Source organism: Acipenser ruthenus, chromosome 54, assembly GCF_902713425.1.
Source record: "Acipenser ruthenus chromosome 54, fAciRut3.2 maternal haplotype, whole genome shotgun sequence".
Lineage (NCBI taxonomy): Eukaryota > Metazoa > Chordata > Actinopteri > Acipenseriformes > Acipenseridae > Acipenser > Acipenser ruthenus.
In genome coordinates, this window is record NC_081242.1 from 6,591,830 (window position 1) to 6,618,451 (window position 26,622).

Below are 26,622 nucleotides of genomic sequence, written 5' to 3' on the forward strand. Positions count from 1 at the left end.
TGCAGTCAAAAAAAATGTATTTGAACACCTGTAGTTTTGATTTTATTAACAATATTACAATAGTATCTGTATTACCGTTACACAGTTCTCCCTGACAGCACTCATCTCGCGGGAAAGCTGTTGTTACAGTACAAGTTGATGCACATCCCTTGCTGACGGTGACACCTATCAATGAATGCAAAAAGAAAGTTAGTCATAATTCTATAACTATTATCTCATCAATTGACACAGGCCTTTGTTACTCTTGCCATTTCAAACATTGTATTAGAGAATAAAAACAATGTGAAGCCTGTAATAAAAAGTATTTTAGCTTGGATTTGTAGGTGGAGGTACATTTTCAAAACAGCCCTGATTGTAGAGATACATTTATCTGTCTTGAATACTATTGTTAGCTGATTGAATGGTGACTTAAATGTGGGAAACATTAGTGCAATGTAAACTTGTCTCTTGTGATGACTGCAAATATGTTCTTGTCCTTATTTAGAAAGAAGCTGCTGGAAAAATCTATGTTAATCCCAACACTAAGTAGGAATGTACGAGAGAAAGAGAAGCCAGTTAAACTTGTTATAGTCAGAGAAACCCGGCCCTTCGGGATCATTACTTACCAGTTCCAGTTAGTTTGTAAGTGGTTTTACAGAACTTGTCACCATACCCACAGACTGTTATATCTTTACAATTAGATTCATCTGTCAAGTCAGTGCAGGTGTAGCATTTCAAGAGGTCCACTGCAAAACAAGCCAGGGAGAGCCAATGAATAAGGAAGGAGAGGCTGGGCTACGGCTGGCTCAATTAGACACATACCTGATAATGTTTCAACACGTTTATCAATCTCTTCATAATGAAACATTGATAAAGTCCTATTGATAAAACATTACTGTCTACCTGACATTTGTAAATGTGAACATTTCAGTGCTCCCCTTATCATTGACTGTTACCCAGCCCATCTCATCTCAGTATCTCTGCTAAAAGCCTAACCCGGATGCAGCTGAGTTATAACTATTAACTTGAACGATAACTATTTTTTAGCAATCTCTTTCTGCAATGAGATCCCATTTACCAGGGTGAAGTTGTGTGACTACACAAAGAGACAGTGTAGTGCAAGGATTCAATAAGGTTTCTAGTTTGAGCGAGAGCAGCTACACTGGAGGATGATTACAGCCCTTTTATTTTTTATTTTATTTCTGATTCCCGTTGTTTTGTTTGTTTGCCTCCAGGTGGTGTTTTGTTAAAGTTCTCCAGTTAGAACATGTGAACATGTGACCAATCAGTGTGCCGCCTCAGTGACTGCCATTGTATAATTAACAATAACGTTAGCATTACCGTTACACTGAGATGTACCGCAGCACTTCACAGTAGCGGATGGTGTGCAAGCCTCAGCACATGCCTTTGATACTGGAACATCTATAAAAGTAATACAACAAACAAGATTCAGCACCAGACACCCTTAGCAATCAATTGACATTGAATGTATTCTCATTGTCAAGGGGGTCCTGGAAGGCACAACACCACTGCATGTAATGTATGTAAATATAGATCTCAATACCACCATCGTATGAACTCTTTATTAATCTCACAGGTGATTCCCACAGCCTGGGTGATATATCAACCCCTTATTAAAATACAGTGCAAAAAGGTCTGTGATAAAGTGCCATATAGAGCAAATTACAGGTCTGGAAAACCACAGTTAACTATTGTATTAATTTTATTGTTTATAAGTCAACTCAGAGTGTAATCATGAACCTGCAACCTTCAAGACTCTCACTGTACTTCACAAATACCACAACATACATTTACTATGGAGTGGACCCACAGGCCCTTGTCCTTTAAATGTGCAAAAGAGGAACGAGCTGGTGACAGAGACACAGGTATCAGTCACCTTTCCCCTTGTGATCCAGCTTACCTGGTGCAGTGAGGGTATAAGTGCTCTGACATAGTTTGTCAGTTGCAGCGCAGGCTGTTGCTGCACATTTTGGTTCGTCAGCTTCATTAGTACAAGTGTTGCAACTCAAGGCATTTCCTGAAAGTCAAACACAGGGGTTTAATGAATCGGTCTCCAGCAGCTCATTGCACTGCCATCCAGAATCAAAGGCATGGAGGGCTATTCAATTGAGCTAAACTGTGGTCGATCTGTAATGGCTAATTAAACTAGGAACCTGATGCTTTGTGTGGCAAGATTAAGAAAGTCAAACCTCTTCCTGTAGAAATAACTATGTGAGCGAGGAGAAGGGCTGTCTTCGTGATACAAACGAAGAGAGGATTTAGGGATTAGATCACTTGAATATTAATTTTAAACAATAAAAAGGGTTAATATAACACTTTAGTAATATTGTGTCCTTGTTTCTCATTTTGTAACATAAACCAACATTGTCTCTCTTCAAAAATGTAATAAAAATATAATTAATAAAACATCCCATGGTGTTTTTAAACTATATACATATCAAAGATTAATGTGAAAATAAAACATACACAAGCAAACCAAAAATGTATCAATTTGGTGGATTTTAAGGCTTGGGTGGAACTGTTTTAACGTTTAATAGCAGCCTTACCATTACAATAGCCTGTTTTGCAGCAAGTTGTCATCACGTTTTTGTCTGCTGTATTGTCAACAGCTTTGCAATCAGCTGCACAGGACTTAGTGACAACAGGCACTCCTGTAAGGTGGAGAAAAGCAAGGTTAGTGGTGACAGAACCAGCTAGTGCCAAATCAGTGATTCTGACAAATCAATAAGCAGGGCATTTATACAGAATCAAATCCTTGGTGACTCTACACTAACATGTACATATTACGGTACCAGCATACTGCTTTTATTTTTCCATGTGGGACAATATTGCATGCTCTGGAAAAAAGAAAGTGTCCACTGAAGGTTAATATGTGAGGCATAAGTTACTGTACAAAGTTATGTGTTCCGTTATTCTAAAACAGGGCTCTACCATGCTTAATAATAGTCAGTTAATGATAATAAAGTTATGTATTTTAAATCTCTAAACATGGGAAATGTGGCTGCAAAGTAGCAATGAAGCAGTGAGGTGTATGTGATGTTAGATTTGAGGATTACGAAAAGGATTGCTAGGAATGGACTCCTTAGACATGAACACAACTGCTCTCAACGGCCTCCGTTCACCAGCTGGAATTCACAAGCACCAAACTGGAAACACAAAGAATAGAAACCCCAAATGAAGGAGAAGCTCTTACCTGCCCCGTTCAGTTTGTAGTCACTCTTGCAGAATGCTTCAGCTGCACATGGACTCGAAGTACAGGAACTTTCATCGGTTGTTTCAGCACATTTGAAGCAAATCAATTTATCTGTAAAACAAGCAAGACCTAGTTTAAACAATATGTTTGAGTAAGTAGGGGGCTTGGTGGTCCAGTGGTTAAAGATTCAATCCCAGCTCAACCATCGTGTCAAGCTGAGTGTGTGAGACCCTGAGCAAGTCTCTTAACCTCCTTGTGCTCCGTCCTTCGGATGAGACGTTAAACAAACAAGGTCCGATTGGAAGTGACTCTGCAGCAGCAGTTGTTGAGTCGCTTTGGATAAAAACATCTGTTAAATAACTAATTCATAATAATATAGAGCTATAAATATGTTTATAAAGATGAAAGTCTTAACAGGCACACATGGTTCCTTTCCTCTTATAAAGAATATCTTCAATCTCTATATCAGTTTAAAAATAAAACTACTTAATACATAAAACTTACAGACCCTACAACCGAATCCATTACACTACAACACTCAATGGTGTGAAATTTAGAAAGAATCACATAAATATCTTAAGTACAAATGGCTTCAAATCCCATTTACTAAGAAGCAAGTGTAAATGCTCCCCATCAGGTAAGAGAATAATTAATGGTACCGTTTATTAATAACTATGTATTAATCTGACATTCTAGTGCATGCATTTCATTGGGGATTATCTGTGGTAATGGTACTTGAAAATTGAGGGAGCTCTTCATTCTGTTTTTTTTTTTTTTTATTTACAGCATTTAATCAACATTTTAAATAATTGCCATTTGACAGATAAAAGTGCTTTCATAGTTGTTTTAAGCAAGGTGTAAAAAAAAGTACTGACTGCTCTGTTTATATATGTACGTTTTACAATAAATATATATGCAGTCAAAAAAAATGTATTTGAACACCTGTAGTTTTGATTTTATTAACAATATTACAATAGTATCTGTATTACCGTTACACAGTTCTCCCTGACAGCACTCATCTCGCGGGAAAGCTGTTGTTACAGTACAAGTTGATGCACATCCCTTGCTGACGGTGACACCTATCAATGAATGCAAAAAGAAAGTTAGTCATAATTCTATAACTATTATCTCATCAATTGACACAGGCCTTTGTTACTCTTGCCATTTCAAACATTGTATTAGAGAATAAAAACAATGTGAAGCCTGTAATAAAAAGTATTTTAGCTTGGATTTGTAGGTGGAGGTACATTTTCAAAACAGCCCTGATTGTAGAGATACATTTATCTGTCTTGAATACTATTGTTAGCTGATTGAATGGTGACTTAAATGTGGGAAACATTAGTGCAATGTAAACTTGTCTCTTGTGATGACTGCAAATATGTTCTTGTCCTTATTTAGAAAGAAGCTGCTGGAAAAATCTATGTTAATCCCAACACTAAGTAGGAATGTACGAGAGAAAGAGAAGCCAGTTAAACTTGTTATAGTCAGAGAAACCCGGCCCTTCGGGATCATTACTTACCAGTTCCAGTTAGTTTGTAAGTGGTTTTACAGAACTTGTCACCATACCCACAGACTGTTATATCTTTACAATTAGATTCATCTGTCAAGTCAGTGCAGGTGTAGCATTTCAAGAGGTCCACTGCAAAACAAGCCAGGGAGAGCCAATGAATAAGGAAGGAGAGGCTGGGCTACGGCTGGCTCAATTAGACACATACCTGATAATGTTTCAACACGTTTATCAATCTCTTCATAATGAAACATTGATAAAGTCCTATTGATAAAACATTACTGTCTACCTGACATTTGTAAATGTGAACATTTCAGTGCTCCCCTTATCATTGACTGTTACCCAGCCCATCTCATCTCAGTATCTCTGCTAAAAGCCTAACCCGGATGCAGCTGAGTTATAACTATTAACTTGAACGATAACTATTTTTTAGCAATCTCTTTCTGCAATGAGATCCCATTTACCAGGGTGAAGTTGTGTGACTACACAAAGAGACAGTGTAGTGCAAGGATTCAATAAGGTTTCTAGTTTGAGCGAGAGCAGCTACACTGGAGGATGATTACAGCCCTTTTATTTTTTATTTTATTTCTGATTCCCGTTGTTTTGTTTGTTTGCCTCCAGGTGGTGTTTTGTTAAAGTTCTCCAGTTAGAACATGTGAACATGTGACCAATCAGTGTGCCGCCTCAGTGACTGCCATTGTATAATTAACAATAACGTTAGCATTACCGTTACACTGAGATGTACCGCAGCACTTCACAGTAGCGGATGGTGTGCAAGCCTCAGCACATGCCTTTGATACTGGAACATCTATAAAAGTAATACAACAAACAAGATTCAGCACCAGACACCCTTAGCAATCAATTGACATTGAATGTATTCTCATTGTCAAGGGGGTCCTGGAAGGCACAACACCACTGCATGTAATGTATGTAAATATAGATCTCAATACCACCATCGTATGAACTCTTTATTAATCTCACAGGTGATTCCCACAGCCTGGGTGATATATCAACCCCTTATTAAAATACAGTGCAAAAAGGTCTGTGATAAAGTGCCATATAGAGCAAATTACAGGTCTGGAAAACCACAGTTAACTATTGTATTAATTTTATTGTTTATAAGTCAACTCAGAGTGTAATCATGAACCTGCAACCTTCAAGACTCTCACTGTACTTCACAAATACCACAACATACATTTACTATGGAGTGGACCCACAGGCCCTTGTCCTTTTAAATGTGCAGAGGAGGAACGAGCTGGCGACAGAGACACAGGTATCAGTCACCTTTCCCCTTGTGATCACAGCTTACCTGGGGCAGTGAGGGTATAAGTGCTCTGACATCGTGTGTCAGCTGCAGCGCAGGCTGTTGCTGCACATTTAGGTTCGTCAGCTTCATTAGTACAAGTGTTGCAACTCAAGGCGTTTTCTGAAAGACAAAGACAAGGGTTTAATGAATAGGTCTCCAGCAGCTCATTGCACTGCCATCCAGAATCAAAGGCATGGAGGGCTATTCAACTGAGCTAAACTGTGGTCGATCTGTAATGGCTAATTAAACTAGGAGCCTGATGCTTTATGTGGCAAGATTAAGAAAGTCAAACCTCTTCCTGTAGAAATAACTATCTGAGCGGGGTGAAGGGCTGTCTTCATTATACAAATGGAGAGGATTTAGGGATTAGATCACTTGAATATGAATTTTAAACCTTATAAACGGTTTTTATAACACATTGTTTCTCATTTTGTAACGTAAACCTACATTGTCTCGCTTCAAATATTTAATAAAAATATAATTAATAAAACATCCCATGGTGTTTTTAAACTATATACATATCCGAGATTAAAGTGAAAAAATGGGATTGAACCATTTTATAAGTTAATAGCAGCCTTACCATTACAAAATCCCGTTTTGCAGCAAGTTGTCCTCACGTTTTTGTCTGCTGTATTGTCAACAGCTTTGCAATCAGCTGCACAGGACTTAGTGACAACAGGCACTCCTGTAAGGTGGAGAAAAGCAAGGTTAGTGGTGACAGAACCAGCTAGTGCCAAATCAGTGAATCTGACAAATCAATAAGCAAGGCATTTATACAGAATCAAATCCTCTGTGACTCTACAGTAACATCTACATATTATGGTTCCACTATACTGCTTTTAATTTTCCATGTGGGACAATATTCCATGCTTTGGAAAAAAGAAAGTGTCCACTGAAAGTTAATATGTGAGGCATAAGATACTGTACAAAGTTATGTGTTCCGTTATTCTAAAACAGGGTTCTACCATGCTTAATAATAGTCAGTTAATGATAAGAATGTTATGTATTTTAAATCTCTAAACATGGGAAATGTGGCTGCAAAGTAGCAATGAAGCAGTGAGGTGTATGTAATGTTAGATTTGAGGATTACAAAAAGGATTGCTAGGAATGGACTCCTTAGACATGAACACAACTGCTCTCAATGGCCTCCGTTCACCAGCTGGAATTCACAAGCACCAAACTGGAAACACAAAGAATAGAAACCCCAAATGAAGGAGAAGCGCTTACCTGCCCCGTTCAGTTTGTAGTCACTCTTGCAGAATGTTCCTTTTTCACAGAAAGTTGGAGTACAGGAACTTTCATCGGTTGTTTCATCACATGTGAAGCATATGAATATCACTGTAAAACCACCAAGAAGTATCAAACAAAGCTGTGGGGATTTATCATTCTCAAATAAAAGGGTAGACTGGGTTATTGGAAGGGGGTCTGCTAAACTTAAATCATTTACAAATACGAATTGCATTTACCTAAAATGAAATATGGAATATTCCAGTTACCAGTAGACCCATCCATGATCATCTTGGTGGGGGGGGGGGCATTTTTATTAGGACTTGAAAACAATAAAACAAAGGAGGTCCTATTGGAAGTGACTCTGCAGCAGCAGTTGTTGAGTTGCTTTGGATAAAAGCATCTGTTAAATGACTAATTAATAATAATATAGCGCTTTACAGATGTTTATAAAGATGAAAGTCTTAACAGACACACATGGTTCCTTTACTCTTATAAAGAACATCTTCAATCTCTATATCAGTTTAAAAATAGAACTACTTAATACATAAAACTTACAGACCCTACAACCGAATCCATTACACTACAACACTCAGTGGTGTGAAATTTATAAACAATCAAATAAATATCTTAAGTACAAATGGCTTCAAATCCCATTTACTAAGAAGCAAGTGTAAATGCTCCCCATCAGGTAAGAGAATAAATAATGGTACCGTTTATTAATAACTATGTATTAATCTGACATTCTAGTGCATGCATTTCATTGGGGATTATCTGTGGTAACGGTACTTGAGAAATCAGACTCATAAATAGGGGTCTACTTAAATCACGGTAAATTTATGTATTTTTCATGGGTATGTTTTTTAATAAAATTAAGATTTCGCGGACCTGTTTAAACATTAAATAAACCTAAGTAGACAGTATTTCAGAACACTATAAATCCTATAAATAGTGGTACTTGCTTCCTTACTAAAACAGAGATCTGTGTTGACTCTCTGGCGCATGTGTTGTACTGCAGAAATGGGGCAGCAGCCTCGTAGATCCGCCTGTCAGTCATGGAGAGGTGGGGAAGAGGGTGTGTTGGCTTTCCCTCTCTCTGAGTGGCTGAGAGGCGGGCCTTGGGGGATTGTACTGCACTTGGTTGTGCATTTGGGTGGCCGTGATTGGGAATATACAGAGACGCTGGCTGAGAAGGCCAGTGTAAACATAGACCAGGCAGGAACGCCAGTGGTTGGAGCGAGTGACAAAAACAGGCAAGCACAGCTGATGAAGACAGCCAGTAATAAATAAACCATTTATTAAAATATATTGTTACGTACCCGATGGGTCGTGTGTAGTGATAGGGGAACCTTGGCCACCCCAGTGTAGAGTGCATAACAGCGTAGGACGGAGATCCCAAGCTGACCGGCTTAGCGGCAGTGGAGGCACTGCGTAAGCAGCACCTTTATTTTATAGTTTTATTACTGTGTTTTATTTTCCTTTTTCATTTCTCCTTTTGTTTTCATTATTATTTTGGCACCTGTGAGTATGCCAGCTTTTAACTGTTTACCAGTATTGGTATTTCTGTGGTCCTGTTTACCGTTGTCGGTACTCAGGCCACGGACAACAGCGCCCTCTGCGGCCTAAAAGAAATATCCAAAATATTAAAACTGGGCACCAGTGCAGGGTTTTCAAATAAAACCTCTCCCGTGTGTTTCAGTGAATTACCCACCATCCTTCCATACAGACACTTTTATCCAAAGCAGCTTACACAGCTTACACATATTAGATAACATAATTATTTAATATAAATAAATAACTACCAGATTAACACAAAGGGTCTTACCATTACACCTGGCTTGTCCGCAGCATAACAATAGAGGAAATGCATCCTGTTGATTAATACAAGTCGCTCTGGTAGCACAGGTCTTTGACACAGAGTAGGTGGCAGTTGGTCCTAAAAAGGGATACTGAAAGCTCAACATGTGTATTTCAAAATATCCAACTACTGTTGAGCATTGGAGTGAAACTGAACAGCAGCACGGGAAGTGATGAGAGACCAAGAAGAAAGAGTTTCATCTTCGTCATGGAGTAATCGCACGTTGTGGTAGAAATAATGCTGTATATGACATACAGGACAGCATTTCAAAGACTTCTTACATAGACAATGTATATAATCATATACAGTATATATATGACAATGTATATTATGTTTTCTAATATATGATAATTTTAAAATAGTGTTAATATATGTGATTGATGTTTGTAACTAAACACACAGTATAACCCTTATATCACTTTAACTAAGTAAAAGCAGAGCAAAGTATAAGAGAGAAAGCAATGAAGCAATGAATGGAGAGAAACAGGCAGAGGGACAGAGAGAGTCTCGAGACAGACAGGGCACCCCGCTGTCACCACTTACCTGTTCCAGTTTTCTCGAAGGTGTTCTTACACACAATCTCTGAGAAGCCGCAGATGGTAATAGTACATGTTGATTCATCACTCGTTTTAAGGCAGGTGTAGCATGGCAGCTGTACCACTAAAAAACAAGAATGTGGGACCTGGTAAATATTGCAGTAGGGACTGGCAAATAGATTGCTTCACTAGGGCTGAAAGGATGCCCTCAACTGCAGAGCTGGGAAGTACTGGGGATGATAAGCAACTGTTATATTATATTATATTATATTATATTATATTATATTATAAAACATGTTTTAGTAGTGTTGAAATGTAGCAAGTTAATCACAAATGAAATTGCATGAAAATAAAAACTGCCATAAAACCCAGTTTAAAGAGTCTATTGTTTATCAATGGTTATTATGGTTTCAACTTGTTCTATGAATTCAGTACAATAATATCTCTGCAATGGTAGGTGGTTGAGTAATCTCCTTCGGAACATAAACACTTTTTGACATTGTCTCCTTAAATCTTCAAAAGGTCTTTCAATAGGCTTCACATTTTAAATGAAAAAAGGAGGATTACAATGTTAAAATGTCCCTGTGTACAATGCGATTTATAACATCATTTTCAGCAGATTTAGTAAAAATACAATTTAAATTAAATTAAGGAAAATGTAGAACTATTTGGTATAACATTATGGACTTTGAGGTATTTTCACATTCAAGTGTGCATGTGCGTGTGCGTGTACAGTGCACATGCAAATCAGATTAGCCATTTGTCAGCGGATCCCAAGCTAATAGTACATATTGTGGCTGCATCCAGATGTGAACTTTGTGACACAGCTTTACATCAAAGTTTCTACCTCTTGTTAAAAACAAAGTGTCTGTATTTGGTGCAATACAATCCCTGCTTTCTGACTATAAATGAAATGTAAGCTAAATTCAGATCTTTATATTCTCAATTGGGGAGACATTCTTTAGAGTTCTTGTCTAAAGTACTGATTTCAACAGCAGGAGGCATGCTAGTGTTAACATGAATAGTACAAGTAAAAGGCTTACCATTGCAGTTGTTTGTAGTGCAACAGAATGTTTGTGGGTCAGGTACACAAGTGGGCGTGCAGCCTTTTTTAACAGTGATGGTGCTTCCTAAGAGAGCAATGCAGAAAGAAATTCAAACTGTTCAGAGATCCCATAACCACAAACTGAAGATGCTTTGTCTATCGTTCAACATTGGACCTTTTTTTAAATTGTGGAAATGTAACCCTACTTATTACTTTTAAGAACATAAGAACAGAAGAAATTTTACCAACGAGAGGAGGCCATTCAGCTCCTCTTGCTAGTTTGGTTGTTAGTAGCTTATTCATCCCAGAATCTCATCAAGCAGCTTCTTGAAGGATCCCAGGGTGTCAGCTTCAACAACATTACTGGGGAGTTGCATTGTAAAGTTTTAACATTACTTCCCTTGATACACAGTGTAAAATCCCTGATTTTAGTTTTCTATAAAACATTGTCATTGTTTGCTTCATTATCTTGTTCCTTAACACACATTTTTGGTAAAAAAATGTTCCACCCAATGTGAGAATGAAATGAAGATTCTTCATTCTTTTAAACTTCTTCATCAAGCGGAGTCTCCAATAGAAATGTAGGAATGTGCTGTCACTCAGTAGTTGGGGCGGGTTTAAAGTATTCAGAACGAATCAATGATAGATGCAAGTCAGGAAGGCGGGACATTGCCTAGCAGCACTGGGAAATGTATTTATTATTAAGCTTCCAAGCCAAAGGCTGGGAAGCCTATTGTTTTTGTTAGGATTATTATTAGGCTTCCAAGCCAAAGGCTGGGAAGCCTATTGTTATTGTTATGTTTATTATTATTATTATTATTATTATTATTATTATTATTATTATTATTATTCCACACAAACAACATTGCAGAGTTATGAAAACGCATACGTAAGTAGATGCCTATGGCTGGACAACCAGACTGGCGTCCCCGAATGAAAAAGTCACATGGTTCAACCGCCATATTGGATCTCGTGGAAATTTTGGGAATTTTTCAAAACTCTTGCCGTTAAAAACAACTTAAGGTGGAACTATGACAATGGCAGCAGATAGTGCAGCAATGGCCTATAAAAAACATATGTTCAATCGAGGTCGATTGAGCAATTACTTTGCCCGCTACACTGGATTGGCGCTAAATATTCAACAGTCTTAAACTGCAACATCAATCAACACCTAAATTGGCACGCATGTTCATGACCAGGTCCTTTCTATTGTTTGTAAAATCCACGCTTTTTCGCTAAAAAACATGGCCGCAGCACGCAAATAACCGTTTCACGACGGCTCTATTTTCATACATTCGTGCATAAATCCAAGGTGCAACACACTACAGTCATGAAACTTTATGACCATAGAGACTCACAAAGTACTGGTGATATGAAAATGACACATTTTGGTCACATGGTTTGGCGGCCATATTCATAATTGTAAAAAAAACTTTTGCAACCCATAACAAGAACACCATTGCACTTATGCTCTTCAATGTCAACACAATTGTACAGACCACTGGAAAGCAATAACTGCTGAAGATTGAAACCGATTGCTCACACAGCGCAGCGGTCATATTGGAATTTACGTTGAAATTTTAACTCCTAGGGCGTGCCGACAGGGTCAAAGTTATAATGGAACACGTATAGGCAAGTCATATGTGCTCTGAAAAAATGTCATCGCCCGTGACCTCTGACCTCTCCTTAACGTCAAACATCATCAACATACGCAACTGGCTATAAAACTAACTATAACTTCTTATCGGCTGCCCCAAAATGCACGAAAGTTGACACGGATGTAGAGGACTATGGGATGTTGTGCCATGGTCAATATGGCGGCCTTTGGTAACATGGTGTGGCAGCCATCTTAGATTTAATGACAATTTCTGGGAATTTTCAAGTCTCCTCATATTTGTGCCAAAATGACACAGTTAGCACAGTTGTGACGATAACGTTTCATCTATAATAACCAATGCGCTTAACTTTCACGATAACTGCTTGGAAGCCTTTATTGTTGCTAGTAACTCTAGTTATTTGTGTAGTAAGTTTTAATTTTAATGGGAAAGGGGTAAAGTCAACGTGAATTGTTAACCATTTTCACAGTTTTTCCGGTATTTCCTGTTGTTTTATCGGGTTGTATCCGTTAAAACCAAAAATCAGAAGACCTAAATATATCACATAATTCACTCTGAATGATTGCTAGTATGAAGGTACAGAATAATGGGGTTTATACTGGCTCACTCATTATGAGGTAGCACGCTTTCACTTATTCAAAGTGCTTCGTGAGATGCTATGGTTGAAATTGGGTTTGATTTAAAGCTCCAAGAGGCAGGGCCTTAGAAATCAGAAATGTTTATGGAGCTGGAGAAGGAGAGTGCGTCTGCACTGGTCTTACCTGTGATTGTATAAGCACTGAAACACGATGGTATATCAGCTGCACAGTTTTCACTGGTCATACAAGTGGTGTAAGGAGTCCCAGCAGCACAAGTATAGCATGACAGGGTTTGCACTGTGAGGAAAGCACAAGAAGAATTAAAATGACACATTCATATCACCCTTGTTAATTAAGCAGTTCAGCACAGTCTGGTCATTTTCTGAGATGAAATCAGTTCTTGTGTTAGTCCTGTCCACTTCCGAGGATACGTACCAGTATTGGATTCCCAGTACCAGCAATGGGTTCTTTTAATTTGTACTTCATATTATACTGATGCTCTTTTTTCTGAACATATTTCAATTAGTTATCCTAGAGCAGTCTCTATACAATGATTTAGTGCAGAAACAAAGAATTTACCAGACACGCTGTGTATCTGAAATGCTTTAAAAACACTTCCATAAAACTAGTCATGAGAACCTTAGCAATTTACTGTAGACATTGTATAACCCGGTTTGCAAATAATTGTTTTCTTTTAATTAAGATTTAATTGGATCAATTTAACTTGACTCGCTTTTTGTGTTCGGTTTGAATTAAAAAAGTTTTTTACATTACCATTGGTCGGTTTCTCACACTAAAAAGCAATTGACCAAACTGTTTTTTTTTTGTTTGTGTTTTTTTTTGCTTGGAAACATGCCCAAAAACCGTACCTCAAGGCTGCTACAATTGAAACTGTGCAGCGATGCGTCAAAATGAATAGAACCTATACTTTTGATAAGTATCTTTCACACCACACGCAACGCGACAGGAGATGCTGGAGTGGCACCAGCTTACAGAAAACAGACAAAAAAACATGTGAATTTTCACATAAATATAAGCATTACACATATACTTACGAGGCACACATTGGCAGACACATTAGTGCCTGACTCAGGTAGTTGTGATCAGAATTATTAAAGTATATTTATATATATTAAAATCAATTAAACAAATGTAATTTGATTGGTACACTGTTGCTGTAATATCATTCCCACAATATATACGATTCATAGCCATGACAATATAAAATTAATTATTAATTTTTATTAGGCACAAATACAGGCAACAATACATTGAAAAAATAGCTAACCATTCAAACAGCGAACCAATCATTTTTTCTAACAAAATCTGAGACAGACTTTTCTGGTTGAGTCGGCATGGAATGACCGATTAATTAACTTTTTATAAGCAAAATTGTTAAAACAAATGTTTAATTAGGCAAATTATTAGTTCAATTGAGTGTTCAATTAAGTAATTGAGAGCTCAGTTGGAACAAAAGCCAGCAGTACTAGTGGGTCCCCAGGACCAGGGTTGAGAACCAGGGTTAGGATTAAGCAGTCACAGATAATGGATAGATGGATGGATGGATCTTGCTTTTCCTTTTTAAGAACCCTTTCATCCCGCAACTTTTGGGCCATGCAGGCTTTGATGGCTGAATCCTTCACGTGAGGAAATGTGGCCCTTACAAAAATGTCGCTCTTGCTCTGCAAAATAACAGATTTAATATTTAGAGTATGTTAACATCACAACGTCATAAAAACAATAAAGTAATAAATAACTTGTTCCATTGTTCTGTTATAGTCAGTACTGTTTCACTCTTACTTCTATAATGCAAAAAGGTAATAGATACTAATAGCTCCATACTAAGACTAATTAGCATATGCACGGAACAAGTGGACTTTTCTACCACTCTGGCAGCAAAAATGGCATGAACTTTCCGTCTTGTGGAAACATGGCACCTACAATACGATTTAAAAATAAACAGGTATGTTTAAAAAATATATATATATTTTTGCTCGAGTCCCCGCTGATATTTGAAGGTGCGCATTAGAGGGGGGGGGGGGGTTGGGGGGGGGCAGATAAACAGGGTTCAACTGTATTAAAATATACATTGATACTTTAATAATTTTACTTAGGATTTGTAGTATTTTACTGCAAAAAGCTGTGTAATGTTTACCTGATATGCACCATAGAGGTTGTATCCTTCTAAATGCATTTTAAATTTAGTTTTTGTGATTCCCCCTCCCCAAAAATGAGTCAGGAATTACTGGTACATCTTAAATTTAGCACCCTGTATCTTTTTTTGTTACAACATTTAATAACTAGAACATAGTAACTACCATTTGATTGGATAAATAAGTGTTCAATAAACTTAAAAAAGAGGCATAACTGACAAATAAGTAGTTTCACAAAACACATATTTCTGTGTTGCATGTTCCCTTGTTCCTCTTAAGTAATAAGTGTAACTAACATGTCAACTAATACATTACCGACTATTAAGCTAACTTTGACAGGATCCAGCGACTGCCTTGCATCATCTCTGTGTGTCCTTTTTTCCGGTCACAGATGACTCAGTTAATTCATCTTTTTTTAATACAACAGTCATCAGGTGTCTTGTCATTTTTTATAAGTAGCTGCCCTTATATCATCATTCCATCCATTATCTGTAACCACTTCATCCTAGCATTTTAATCTACCTAGCCAGCTTTGGTAAAAAAGTCTTTAGACTGTGGGAAGAAATCGGAGTTCCCAGAGAAAACCCACACGAACACAGGGAGAACATACAGAAAGCAATCTGCATTGGCTGGTTGCACATGCTTGATTTTACTGTATTATTTAAGAAATGAATTCTCAAAAAATATATTTGTGTATTTTATATTAAGGGGCTTAACCAGGGAGTTGTGTCCTCAGAAGCTTTTGGTTAATATTACAGTCATTAGCTGATATTGCATTATAATACAATATTTTAACTTTTTTGATAGTGTTCTTGTATAGTAAAAACACATTGACAGACTAATACGAACAATACAACTTTTTCAAGTAAATGTAACTGTACTAGCAAGCATGCTTAAAAGTACAAGTATTTTCATGTTACGATGGAAAGAAAAAAGCAAAATATAGATTTTTTAATGATTTTGATTTGTCAATTACATACTTTCTTGTAGCACCATGTTTATATTTTGGAGTTGTTTTGATTTTATTTTCCTTTTCTGCCAAATCTCTTTCCAAAAAAACATTTTTTTCCAATAGCAAGTCTTTGGACATCTGGTGAAGAGATTCCTGCCCAGTGTTGCTAGCTTCTACTTTATCAAACAGATCAGCATTTGCTTTACACACAGCGTCACCCCTTATCAAAAAAAAAAAAAAAAAAAATCAGAACAGAAAAATTACCCATCTTAAAATACACATATTATTTACTAAATATTTTAACATTAGTATAATACTGTAATTTCGGAGCAAATTAAACTATGAAGATATGTACATACACAAAGTAGGAGATTGGAGTCATCAGTTCCTCTCATACTAAAATGTTTGCATATATTTAATGGTAAATGTCATCAGTCACTTATAATTACTGACTGATATCTACACTAGTCTTGACATAAAGATCAGACAACCTCAACACAGACAAGTTGTATTGTTCGAATTATTTTTATATGTACCTTTTTAAGTTCTGATCCTCGCCTTTTCCTCCTCAGATTCGTCAGAGGAAAATCTTGCTGGCCTCTTTTTTACTCTCTTTATCTTCTTTATCAGTGGGCTTTCCCGTGTGGAATAATCTTGAGATTCAGTTTCCACTCATTCTTTTTTTTTTTTTGTAGAAATAAAATGTTACGTTTTAAGAATAAAATTTCTATCTTATGTTGCCAAAAATGCTATTGTTTAAATATCAAAATTAAAGTACCCCATTGTTTTTACAGTAAATACAGTAAAGAAAACTAAATATAATGCGTCTCTTTCAACTACTTTTAACAGCAATACAAAATAAGAGACGTCTGAAATATATCTCCAGCTGAATTAAATGAGTACATGTCAACATTATATATGGTTTAAGTATGCATATTTTTTTTATTTACTTTTTAGAGTCGACACTAGACTAAAAACATAAATATCACATAAAATGTTTTTGTTTTGTTTTGTTGTTTTGCTTTTTTACCAACGTATTGTACAAAGCCTATTAGTATAATTTGTTATTCCGTTTTAAAGTAGAAATACAAAAGAAGAAAAAAAGTTAGTGATGTTAAATAATGTTATTTCAGACATTAGAATTACATATGCTTGATTTATGTAATTCCAAAATGTCTGAAATAATGTAATATTTAACATCACTAGCTAATGTTTTTTTTTTATATATACCGGAGCACAGAGAGACACCTCGGTTCTAAATTAATCCGCGTCAATGGTAGTCTGTTTGAAATGAAGATCCACCAAATAAAATAATCCCTGAATTAATTGATTTAATATATTTATTTATTTTAAATACGTTTTTTAAACTTGTGTTATAAACAAACTAAACAACGAATATCGACCTATCGCACAGTACAGTATCTTCATACACTACCAAGATCATTTTGATTCTATCTTATTAGAACATGCAAAAAATCCTCCTTTCTCCCGCTCTTCCACTCAGTCCTTCAAAATGACAGTTGACATAGTAGCTTCGTTTACATATGTAAAATAAATAAATAAATAAATAAATAAATAAATAAATAAATAATACATAAATAAATAATACGCCTCCCTATAGTTTGCCAGTTTACATGTTTATTTTTATTTATTTCCTACATAATACATACCGCGTAAAGTGTGAGGTGAATGTAGCTAGCTATATTTTTATACATTTTTAATTACAATTAAAGCACTTATTAAATATACAACTTATTAAAAGGTAACTGTGATGTATACTTACCACTCACTGCTAAAACTCTTGCCGGGTAATCTTTGGGCTTCTTCATGTGAATTGATCCGTGTTCTACAAGGCTAGTCCGCTCTGGATCTGACAGGAGCTCTTTGTCTTCAACACATTTTCATAGGTAATACTGACCTCTTTATTCTTCACCCAGAAAACCCAAACGTGGCGGTTATTCAGTTTTTTTTTTGACATTTTAAGTGTTTTAAAGAGGAGCCTCAACAGTTTTATAATGGTCACCTCGCTCGAGCCGATGTTGTGTTGACGAGAACGGCAGGCAGTTACAGTTGCGCGCGCACACTAACGGCCATTTATACTCATGTGCGCGAGATATCTGTGCGCACGCCTTCAAATATGCCGCGCTTATTAAAATATCATTATTATTATTTTCACAGATAAACGTGTTGTATATATTATGTGTATGTTGTATTTTTAATATGTGCTGATTTTATTATTATGTCTATTTTTTTGTTTATTTTGTACTATTTGTCCAATAAACTGATTTTCCCCCCAAAGACATTTCTATTTATCTCACATGTTTTATAATAAATATATATGCAGTCAAACAAACAAAAAAAAAAAAATTAGAACTCCCGGTTGCTTCTGTAGACAGATAAAATTTTATCTGTTCTTGTACAGATAAAATCAAACCACTGGAAGTGAAAATCTTGGAAAATTGTAAAAATAAGCAAATTAGTCTAAATTGTAAAACTGGACTAATATACTGATGAGTTCAATAGGCCACAAATGCAGTGCATTAAAAAAACATAGAGAAAAAGGAGCACATGGCTGTTTAAGATTAAAGCACAACGTGGTCTATCATTTGTTTGTATATCACTGATTACTGAGTGAAAAATGTAAATCACACAGGTAGGAATATAAAACATAGAAATGACACATCTTATTATTATTATTATTATTATTTATTTCTTAGCAGACGCCCTTATCCAGGGCGACTTACAATCGCAAGCAAATACAAATACATTCAAGTGTTACAATATAAGTCATACAATAAGAACAAGAAATACAATAATTCTCAAGTGTGACAAACCACAATTCAATAATACAGCAGATAATAGTGAAAGTTACATCAGGATATGATTAAGTAGTGATAGTTACATCAGGATATGATTAAGTACAAAATACTACAGATTAAACACTTGGGAGATTACAATATTCTGAGGTACAGGATTAAATGCAGTAAAATAGGGGGCAGATAAGAGCAAAATAAAGCATATTTAAATGAAGGGTGATAGTGTCCCAGGATACAACAGAGGAGTTCTACAGGTGCTGTTTGAAGAGGTGAGTCTTAAGGAGGCGCCGGAATGTGGTCAGGGACTGGGCAGTCCTGACATCTGTAGGAAGGTCGTTCCACCACTGCGGAGCAAGGGTGGAGAAGGAGCGGGCTCGGGAGGCAGGGGAGCGTAGCGGAGGTAGAGCCAGTCTTCTAGTGCAGGCGGAGCGGAGAGGTCGAGTGGGGGTGTAGGGAGAGATGAGGGTCTGGAGGTAGCTGGGTGCAGTCTGATCAAGGCATCTGTAGGCTAGTACAAGAGTCTTGAACTGGATGCGAGCGGTGATCGGGAGCCAGTGGAGCGAGCGGAGTAGTGGAGTAGCGTGGGCGAAGCGAGGTAGAGAGAACACCAGGCGAGCAGCAGAGTTCTGGATGAGCTGGAGCGGACGGGTGGCGGACGCAGGGAGGCCAGCCAGGAGGGAGTTGCAGTAGTCTAGGCGGGAGAGTACCAGGGCCTGGACCAGGAGCTGGGTAGCATAGTTGGTGAGGAAGGGTCGGATTCTTCGGATGTTGCTCAGGAAGAATCGGCAAGTGCGTGCCAGAGTGGAGATGTGCTGGGAATAAGAGAGGCAGGGGTCCAGGGTGACTCCAAGGTTTTTAGCTGAGGAAGAGGGAGAGAGTGTGGTAGATTCCAGAGGAACAGAGATAGAGAGATCAGAGGAGGGGGAGGAGGAGGGAAAGAAAAGGAGGTCAGATTTAGAGAGGTTGAGTTTGAGGTGATGCGAGTGCATCCAGGAGGAAATAGCAGACAGACAGGTAGAGATACGGGAGGAGATGGTGGAGTCAGAGGTGGGGAAGGAGAGGAAAATCTGAGCATCATCAGCATAGAAATGGTATGAGAAACCATAGGATGCGATGAGGGGGCCCAGGGAGCGGGTGTAGAGAGAGAACAGGAGAGGACCCAAGACTGACCCTTGGGGGACTCCAGTCAAGAGAGGGTGAGGTGTGGAGGTTGCTCCACGCCAGGTTACCTGGTAAGTGCGGTTGGAGAGGTAGGAGGAGAACCAGGCCAGAGCAGTGCCAGAGATCCCCAGGTCAGCAAGAGATGATAGTAGAATAGAGTGATCAACAGTGTCAAAGGCAGCAGAGAGGTCGAGGAGAATTAGGACAGAGGAGAGAGAGGCAGCTCGGGCACACTTAAGTGAGTTGGTGACAGAGAGAAGGGCGGTTTCAGTGGAGTGAGCAGAGCGGAAGCCAGATTGGAGAGGGTCAAGCAGAGAGTGGTTGGACAGGAAAGCAGAGAGCTGGCGGTGTACAGTCCGCTCGAGGGTTTTGGAGAGGAAGGGTAGGAGGGAGACAGGACGGTAGCTCTGGAGGGAGGTGGGGTCGAGGGTAGGTTTTTTGAGGAGGGGAGTGATAGAGGCTTTTTTGAAGGCAGAGGGGAAGATGCCAGAAAGTAGAGAGGTGTTGAGGAGGGAGGAGATGAAGGGGAGTAGAGCAGGAGCAGCAGCTTGAAAGAGGTGAGTGGGGAGGGGGTCCAAGGCACACGTGGTGGGTTTGTGACCCTGGAGCAGGGAGGAGAGGTCAGAGTCTGAGAGGGGCAAGAAGGTGGAGAGGGAGGGCGAGTTAGTAGGGGATGTAGTGGGTGTAGGGGTTGGAGCAGGAGGGGGTGCGGGGGAGGGAGAGGTGTTAAAGAGTTTGCGGATATCTGAGATTTTAGAAGAGAAGAAGGAGGCAAAGTCGTCAGGGGAGATAGAGGAGGGAGGAGGAGGGGGGGGAGGGTTTAGGAGGGAGGAGAAGGTAGAGAATAGTTTACGTGGGTTGTTAGTGGAGGCTTGGATTACAGATTGGAAATAAGCACATTTAGCAGAGGAGAGAGTAGAGGAGAAGGAGGAGAGAAGAGTGCGGTAAAGGTCTAGGGCAGCAGGGAGTTTGGTTCTCTTCCATTTCTTTTCAGCAGATCGCAGTGTGATTCTTGCCGAGCGGAGCACAGAGGAGAGCCAGGGATGGGGAGGGGAGGGGCGAGCGGGTCGGGAGGTGAGGGGACAGAGGGAGTCGAGGGAGGAGGTGAGTGAGGAGAAGAGGGTGGAGGTAGCAGAGTCTACGGAGAGTTGTGAAAAGGAGTCGATAGGAGGGAGGTGAGAGAGAGCAGTGGAGGCAAGGACAGAGGGGGAGAGAGAGCGGAGGTTACGGCGAGAGGTGACAGTGGGGGTAGGAGGAGCAGGGAGAGGGGGGAGAGACAGAGAAAAAGAGATGAAATAGTGATCAGAGAGGTCCAGGGGGGTGACAGAGAGGTTGGAGGGGCAGCAGGCCCTGGAGAAGGTGAGGTCCAGTTGACGGCCAGCTTTGTGGGTAGGAGGGGACGGAGAGAGACAGAAGTCGAAGGAGTGAAGGAGAGGGAGGAATCCAGCAGAGTGGCTGGGGTTGGAGAGATGGATGTTGAAGTCACCCAACAGGACAGTCGGGGTAGACAGAGAGGGGAGGGAGGAGAGTAGATAGTCGAGTTCATCCAGAAAGTGAGTGAGAGGCCCAGGGGGGCGGTACAAAACAATGAGCAGGAGTTGACAGGGAGAGGTTAGTTGGACTGCATGAAATTCAAAGGTAGTGACAGAGAGGGAGGTGAGATCAGAGGGGACAGAAAAGAGTAAGGAGGGAGAGAGGAGAAGACCCGTCCCACCTCCCCGTCCGGTGAGACGCGGGGTATGGGACAGGACGTAGAGAGAGGACAGGGCAGCAGGAGTAACAGTGTTATCAGGGGACAGCCAGGTTTCAGTGAGAGCAAGGAAATCGAGCGAGAGGTGGGAGGCAAAGGCAGAGATGAAATCAGCTTTGTTAGCAGAAGAGTGACAGTTCCAGAGTGCACCAGAGAGTGTGCGGGAGGGGGGGAGAGGCAGAGAAATGAGGTTAGAGGGGTTGGAGGAGCAACATCTTGAGGTGTTCCGATACATTTGCACAATACTGTACGACTTTGTATGTTTTTGGTCAGCAACTTTTCTCTTTTTCTTGTTTTGTCATTTTCTTGCTCTTTTACAAAAGTGTATTTAAATTATTATTATTTATTTCTTAGCAGACGCCCTTATCCAGGGCGACTTACAATTGTTACAAGATATCACATTATACATTATTTCACATTATTTTTACATACAATTCCCCATTTATACAGTTAGGTTTTTACTGGAGCAATCTAGGTAAAGTACCTTGCTCAAGGGTACAACAGCAGTGTCCCCCACTGGGGATTGAACCCACAACCCTCCGGTCAAGAGTCCAGCGCCCTAACCACTACTCCACACTGCTGCATCAAACAGGTTATTTTTCATTATAAAGTGGGTTGGGAGATATCTGCATCCTGATTGGCTGGTACGCATTCCAAGCCGTTTCATTATTACAGTACAATCAACAGGCAAGAACAAGTCGCAGCAACTACGGCCTCCTGCCTTACTATGCCCCTGGGCATGCGTGTATTCTAGCACAACCAACACCCTGTCGTGTCTTATTGCTTACTTATATATATAGTTTTAATTAAATTTAAGCGCTTATTAACTTTGTTGCAATCTCATTTGTATGTTCTGCTTGTAAAATCAAAAATGAAGGCTGCTTGGCCAATTTAAAAGCCAATCTAGTGGTTTCAAAAAAAAAAAAATTAAAATCACCAACCCTGCTGTCTGGTCACTTTCTGAGATAAAAATCAAGGCTGGTGTTAGCCCTGTCCACTTCCGAGGATACATATATTTCAATTTGTTATCCTAGTCTCTGTCTAAAATGATTTATTGAAGAAACAAACAATTTACCAGACAGGGTGTGTAACACAGTCATGGTAAGATTTTCTACCATCACCAGTATCCTTATAAACGTTGACTACGTTCAGTTTCTACAGTAATTTAGCAGTTTTCCCATAGTTATACAATACATTTACCATGCCTTTTTAATATGCTTTACCATACTTCGCTTGGCTTTGCAATGCATACCTGTGCTTTACCATTCTTTCACTACGCTTTGCTGTGCTTCTACTATGGGAAACTTTAATAAGGGTCAGTATACTTGATCTTGCTCAATATGTTCATCAGAGTCTTAATTTAGTCGCCAATAACTGGGTTTGACCAAAAAACTGCTTGAGGGTCAGGCAATAGTGTATCAGGAACGTCAAAACAGCTTTAAGACACTCACAGATTCCAACGCTAAATGCACAGGAAACTGGAAGGCTAGTAATAGTCCTGTAACTGTGTGCTATTCAACCTTCCAGACACACCAGACGGGTTAGACATTTTACTCAACTCTAAATGTCATGTTCCTGAGGAAATTGTACCAACAAATGGCGTTTGTACATTAACAGTACTTCTAAAAAAGTTTCATTTTATTTTTGCTTGTTATAATAAACTACATATAGCAATATTATTGACTGATTCGTTTTTATTTTCTAAACTGGAGCATAGCACCACAATCCCATCTTCAGCTTGTCGCTTTATAATATAAAGACATCAATTAGGGGAGACCGGGGCTGGTTGTCACACTTTTTACTCTTTATTATTTTCCTCGATCTGGTGACATTCTGTGAGCTTCCTCGTTATATTGAAGAATAACTCTTCACGTACAAATTGATGTTTTTTATTTCAGAGTAACTTTATTCCAAATATGATATTTAGACGGTTGAAAATGCGCCGGTCCCCTGTGACAAGCTGCCCCATACTGGGGTTGGTTGTCACACGATAGGGGGTTAGTTGTCACAAAGTATTTCCTTGGTTTTACAGTAGACAATAATGCAACATTTTTTTTGTTTTTTTAAATAACATAAAGTTTCTACTGTGTACAATGACAGAAAAAAATATATTTTTACTTTTTATGTGAACATAAAAAATATAGACCTATATATATGAGAAATGTTGCCCCATGCTACAAAATAATACCACAGCCTCCACAGAACTGGAGGACACACAGTAAATAACTTAAATAAGCATTATATGGTGACATATCCCACATGCTGGTGTAAAAAAAGTAGAAAGAAAGAGACTTCTTCCTATAGGATTTACAACCAACCCCAAAAACTATGTGACCACCTGCCCCAACCCGACTGCACATGACAATTGAATTCTCTCAGTACTACGGGGAGAACCTACTGGTTTTGTTTTTACACAAAAAGATAGCCAGTATCTGGTTCTATTGACATGGCAATCAGTTCAAACAAACTCCTATACTACTAAGAGTTATAACATAAATAATAAGATATACATTTTTTACTTTGGGTATGAAAAAAATGAAATATGCGCTAACCTTTATGCTGGATGGAATTGACCTCAAATTACAAGATGGTTGAGTTCTAGACAATATAACACACATTTCAGTGTTAGTATCACCAGCCTGCACCATCTAGTGAGCACTGTGACAACCAGCCCCGGTCTCCCCTACTATACTGTATCAAAGCTGTGAATCTAAAATAGATTTAATGTATCAAAACAAATATGCTGTACACTTTGCATTTAAACACATTCCAAACCTATTGGGGTCAAAAGAGAGGTGGATCTTAATCCCGCCTCCCTAAAACAAAACATGTCTCAATCATAGACCTCTACCTTTCAAGAATTAAACAAGGCTAGCAAAATATAAACCAGCAGGTTACATGTAAGGTTGTCAGTGTTAAGATTGGGTGCTGTTTAGACAATTTGACCATTATCTGGATAGGTTAAGGAAGATCAATTACAAGAAGAAGCAAAATATAACAATGTAATACAATACAATATATGAAAGGTTGGTCTTACCTTTTCAGAAAGATGGAGTAGCTTAGACTTTGGAGTAAAAATATCAACGACTTCACTTGAAGACGATAAAAAGACTTTTCTAGTTGACATGTTTGCCATTGAACTGACAAGCTTTCCTTTATTTCTAACAGTGTTTTTTTAAATAGATTTTGAAGTTAGTAGTACTAAGACTCTGATTAGACATTATCTGGATACGTTAAGAAATATCAATTGCGAAATCGATACATTCAAACAGCTTTATATCTGAAAATCAAATACATAAAACAAGTCTCCACCTGTCTTTACTTTCTTCCAAGTGCGTACCATAAAACTTCAATTAAACACCACCAGTGTTTACTTACAGTATTTGCCAGCAGACCCAGCGCATATTAGAGACAGGTGATTATTTGAGACCCGGCAGTTATTTCAAGTTTTACAGTATGCTAGTTTTTATTTATGAAAATCCACCCTGTAAAAAAAAACAAAAAACAAGAAAACCCATTGATTGAGGTCAATTCAAATACAATGGAAGAATATAATGTATGTGATACCCTCTGCTGCGCAGTGGAGAAGAACCAGGATGCCCAACACGACCTTCATGGTGTTCTGCAGAGACAGATCCAGGTGAAATGGGTGGAGAGAGAGAACAGCTGCTTTTATACACACACTCCGGGCTGGTAACCTGTTCTTGTTTTGCAGGAATCTGTACATTTGCAGGTTGATGTGCAAAAACTGGTTGTGGAACTTTTTAGGCGTCCTATCTTCCTAATAATTATTACCAATTATTAGTCTAATTAAGTAATTTAGAGCACAGTTGGTTTAATTATTTCAAGTTAAACACAGTGTTTGTGTGATCAGAGCAGCAACACAGAGAACTTTGTCAGTTTACCTGGAAACAATTAGAACATTGCAAAAGTAGGAGCTACTTTTTTAAATATTAAATTTGTGGAAGAATGTGCTTTTGTGGGTTATGGATCCATCAGCACTTGATTGTTACTGTATTCAGCTGAGCTTTGTCGTTTATCCTCTAATATTATATTATTGGATAGCCAATAAACACCAGAAAACACCAAAAAAACTGTGGAAATGGTTCATCTATTGACACTTACTTTACCCTTTTCCCATTAAAAATAAAACCTACAACAAAAATAATAATAAATACATTTCCCAGTGCTGCTAGGCAATGTCCCGCCTTCCTGACTTGCATCCATCATTGATTCGTTCGGAATACTTTAAACCCGCCCCAGCTACTGAGTGACAGCACATTCCTACATTTCTATTGGAGACTCCATTTGCAAGATTTTAAACTAGATTACAATAAGGATGGAGGCTTGTTAGAGGGGTTTAAAGCTGTATTACAGTTGGGATACAGAGCATTTAAAACAGAATTGTTGTGAAATGTACAAAAATGCCTCTCACAAAAACCCCAGAAGAATGTGCCTGTGACCAGAGGGATTTCGCTGTGGAAGACAGCAAAGGAAAGAGGGTACAACTTAAGTGTGCAAGTTCTGTCCAGTTACTATACATATTTTGACACACAAAAAAGAAAAACGCTCAAGCATTTTGGAAAGTAACCGAAAACACTAATTGCTTACACTATATCAAAAACGAAAGCCCCCCAAAAAAAGATATACATAAAACCCCAAAATAGCTAAAAATAAACACTGAAAAATACAATTAATAAAACCCAAAAAACAGAAGCTCTAATTATAAATAACGTATGGGAGATACTAAAATTGAAGAAGGAATCTATGATAGGTGTTTATGTTGACTTAGAAATGTCTTCATCTAGACAATGTTGGGAAGTTATAAAAAAGGCCAACAAAATGCTCAGATATATTGTGAAAAGTGTTGAATTTAAATCAAGGGAAGTAATTTTAAAACTTTACAATGCATTAGTAAGACCTA

At 38.4% G+C, this 26,622-nt stretch overlaps 1 protein-coding gene across 1 annotated transcript; it reads right to left on the reverse strand.

Annotated features, from left to right (window-relative positions):
- Positions 1-5,300: 5,300 nt before the first annotated feature.
- Positions 5,301-25,330, reverse strand: LOC117398245 (extracellular matrix protein A-like). Its single transcript, XM_059016880.1, has 10 exons — positions 25,266-25,330; positions 17,755-19,599; positions 13,050-13,163; positions 10,671-10,757; positions 9,635-9,751; positions 9,059-9,169; positions 7,234-7,344; positions 6,587-6,688; positions 6,010-6,126; positions 5,301-5,508 (listed from the first exon to the last, which is right to left on the reverse strand). Exons 2-10 carry the CDS (start codon positions 17,798-17,800, stop codon positions 5,372-5,374), a joined length of 942 nt encoding a protein of 313 aa, XP_058872863.1. The 5' UTR covers positions 17,801-19,599; positions 25,266-25,330; the 3' UTR covers positions 5,301-5,371.
- Positions 25,331-26,622: the final 1,292 nt, after the last annotated feature.

Excerpts from the sequence above, each read along its gene's own strand:
- LOC117398245 (XM_059016880.1), bottom strand. The coding sequence starts at position 17,800 with ATGAAGAAGCCCAAAGATTACCCGGCAAGAGTTTTAGCAGTGAGTG. Across the intron at positions 6,689-7,233 it reads CTACAAACTGAACGGGGCAG|TGCCTGTTGTCACTAAGTCC; the intron begins GTAAGCGCTTCT and ends ACCTTACAGGAG. Across the intron at positions 6,127-6,586 it reads CAAAACGGGATTTTGTAATG|AAAACGCCTTGAGTTGCAAC; the intron begins GTAAGGCTGCTA and ends TTTGTCTTTCAG.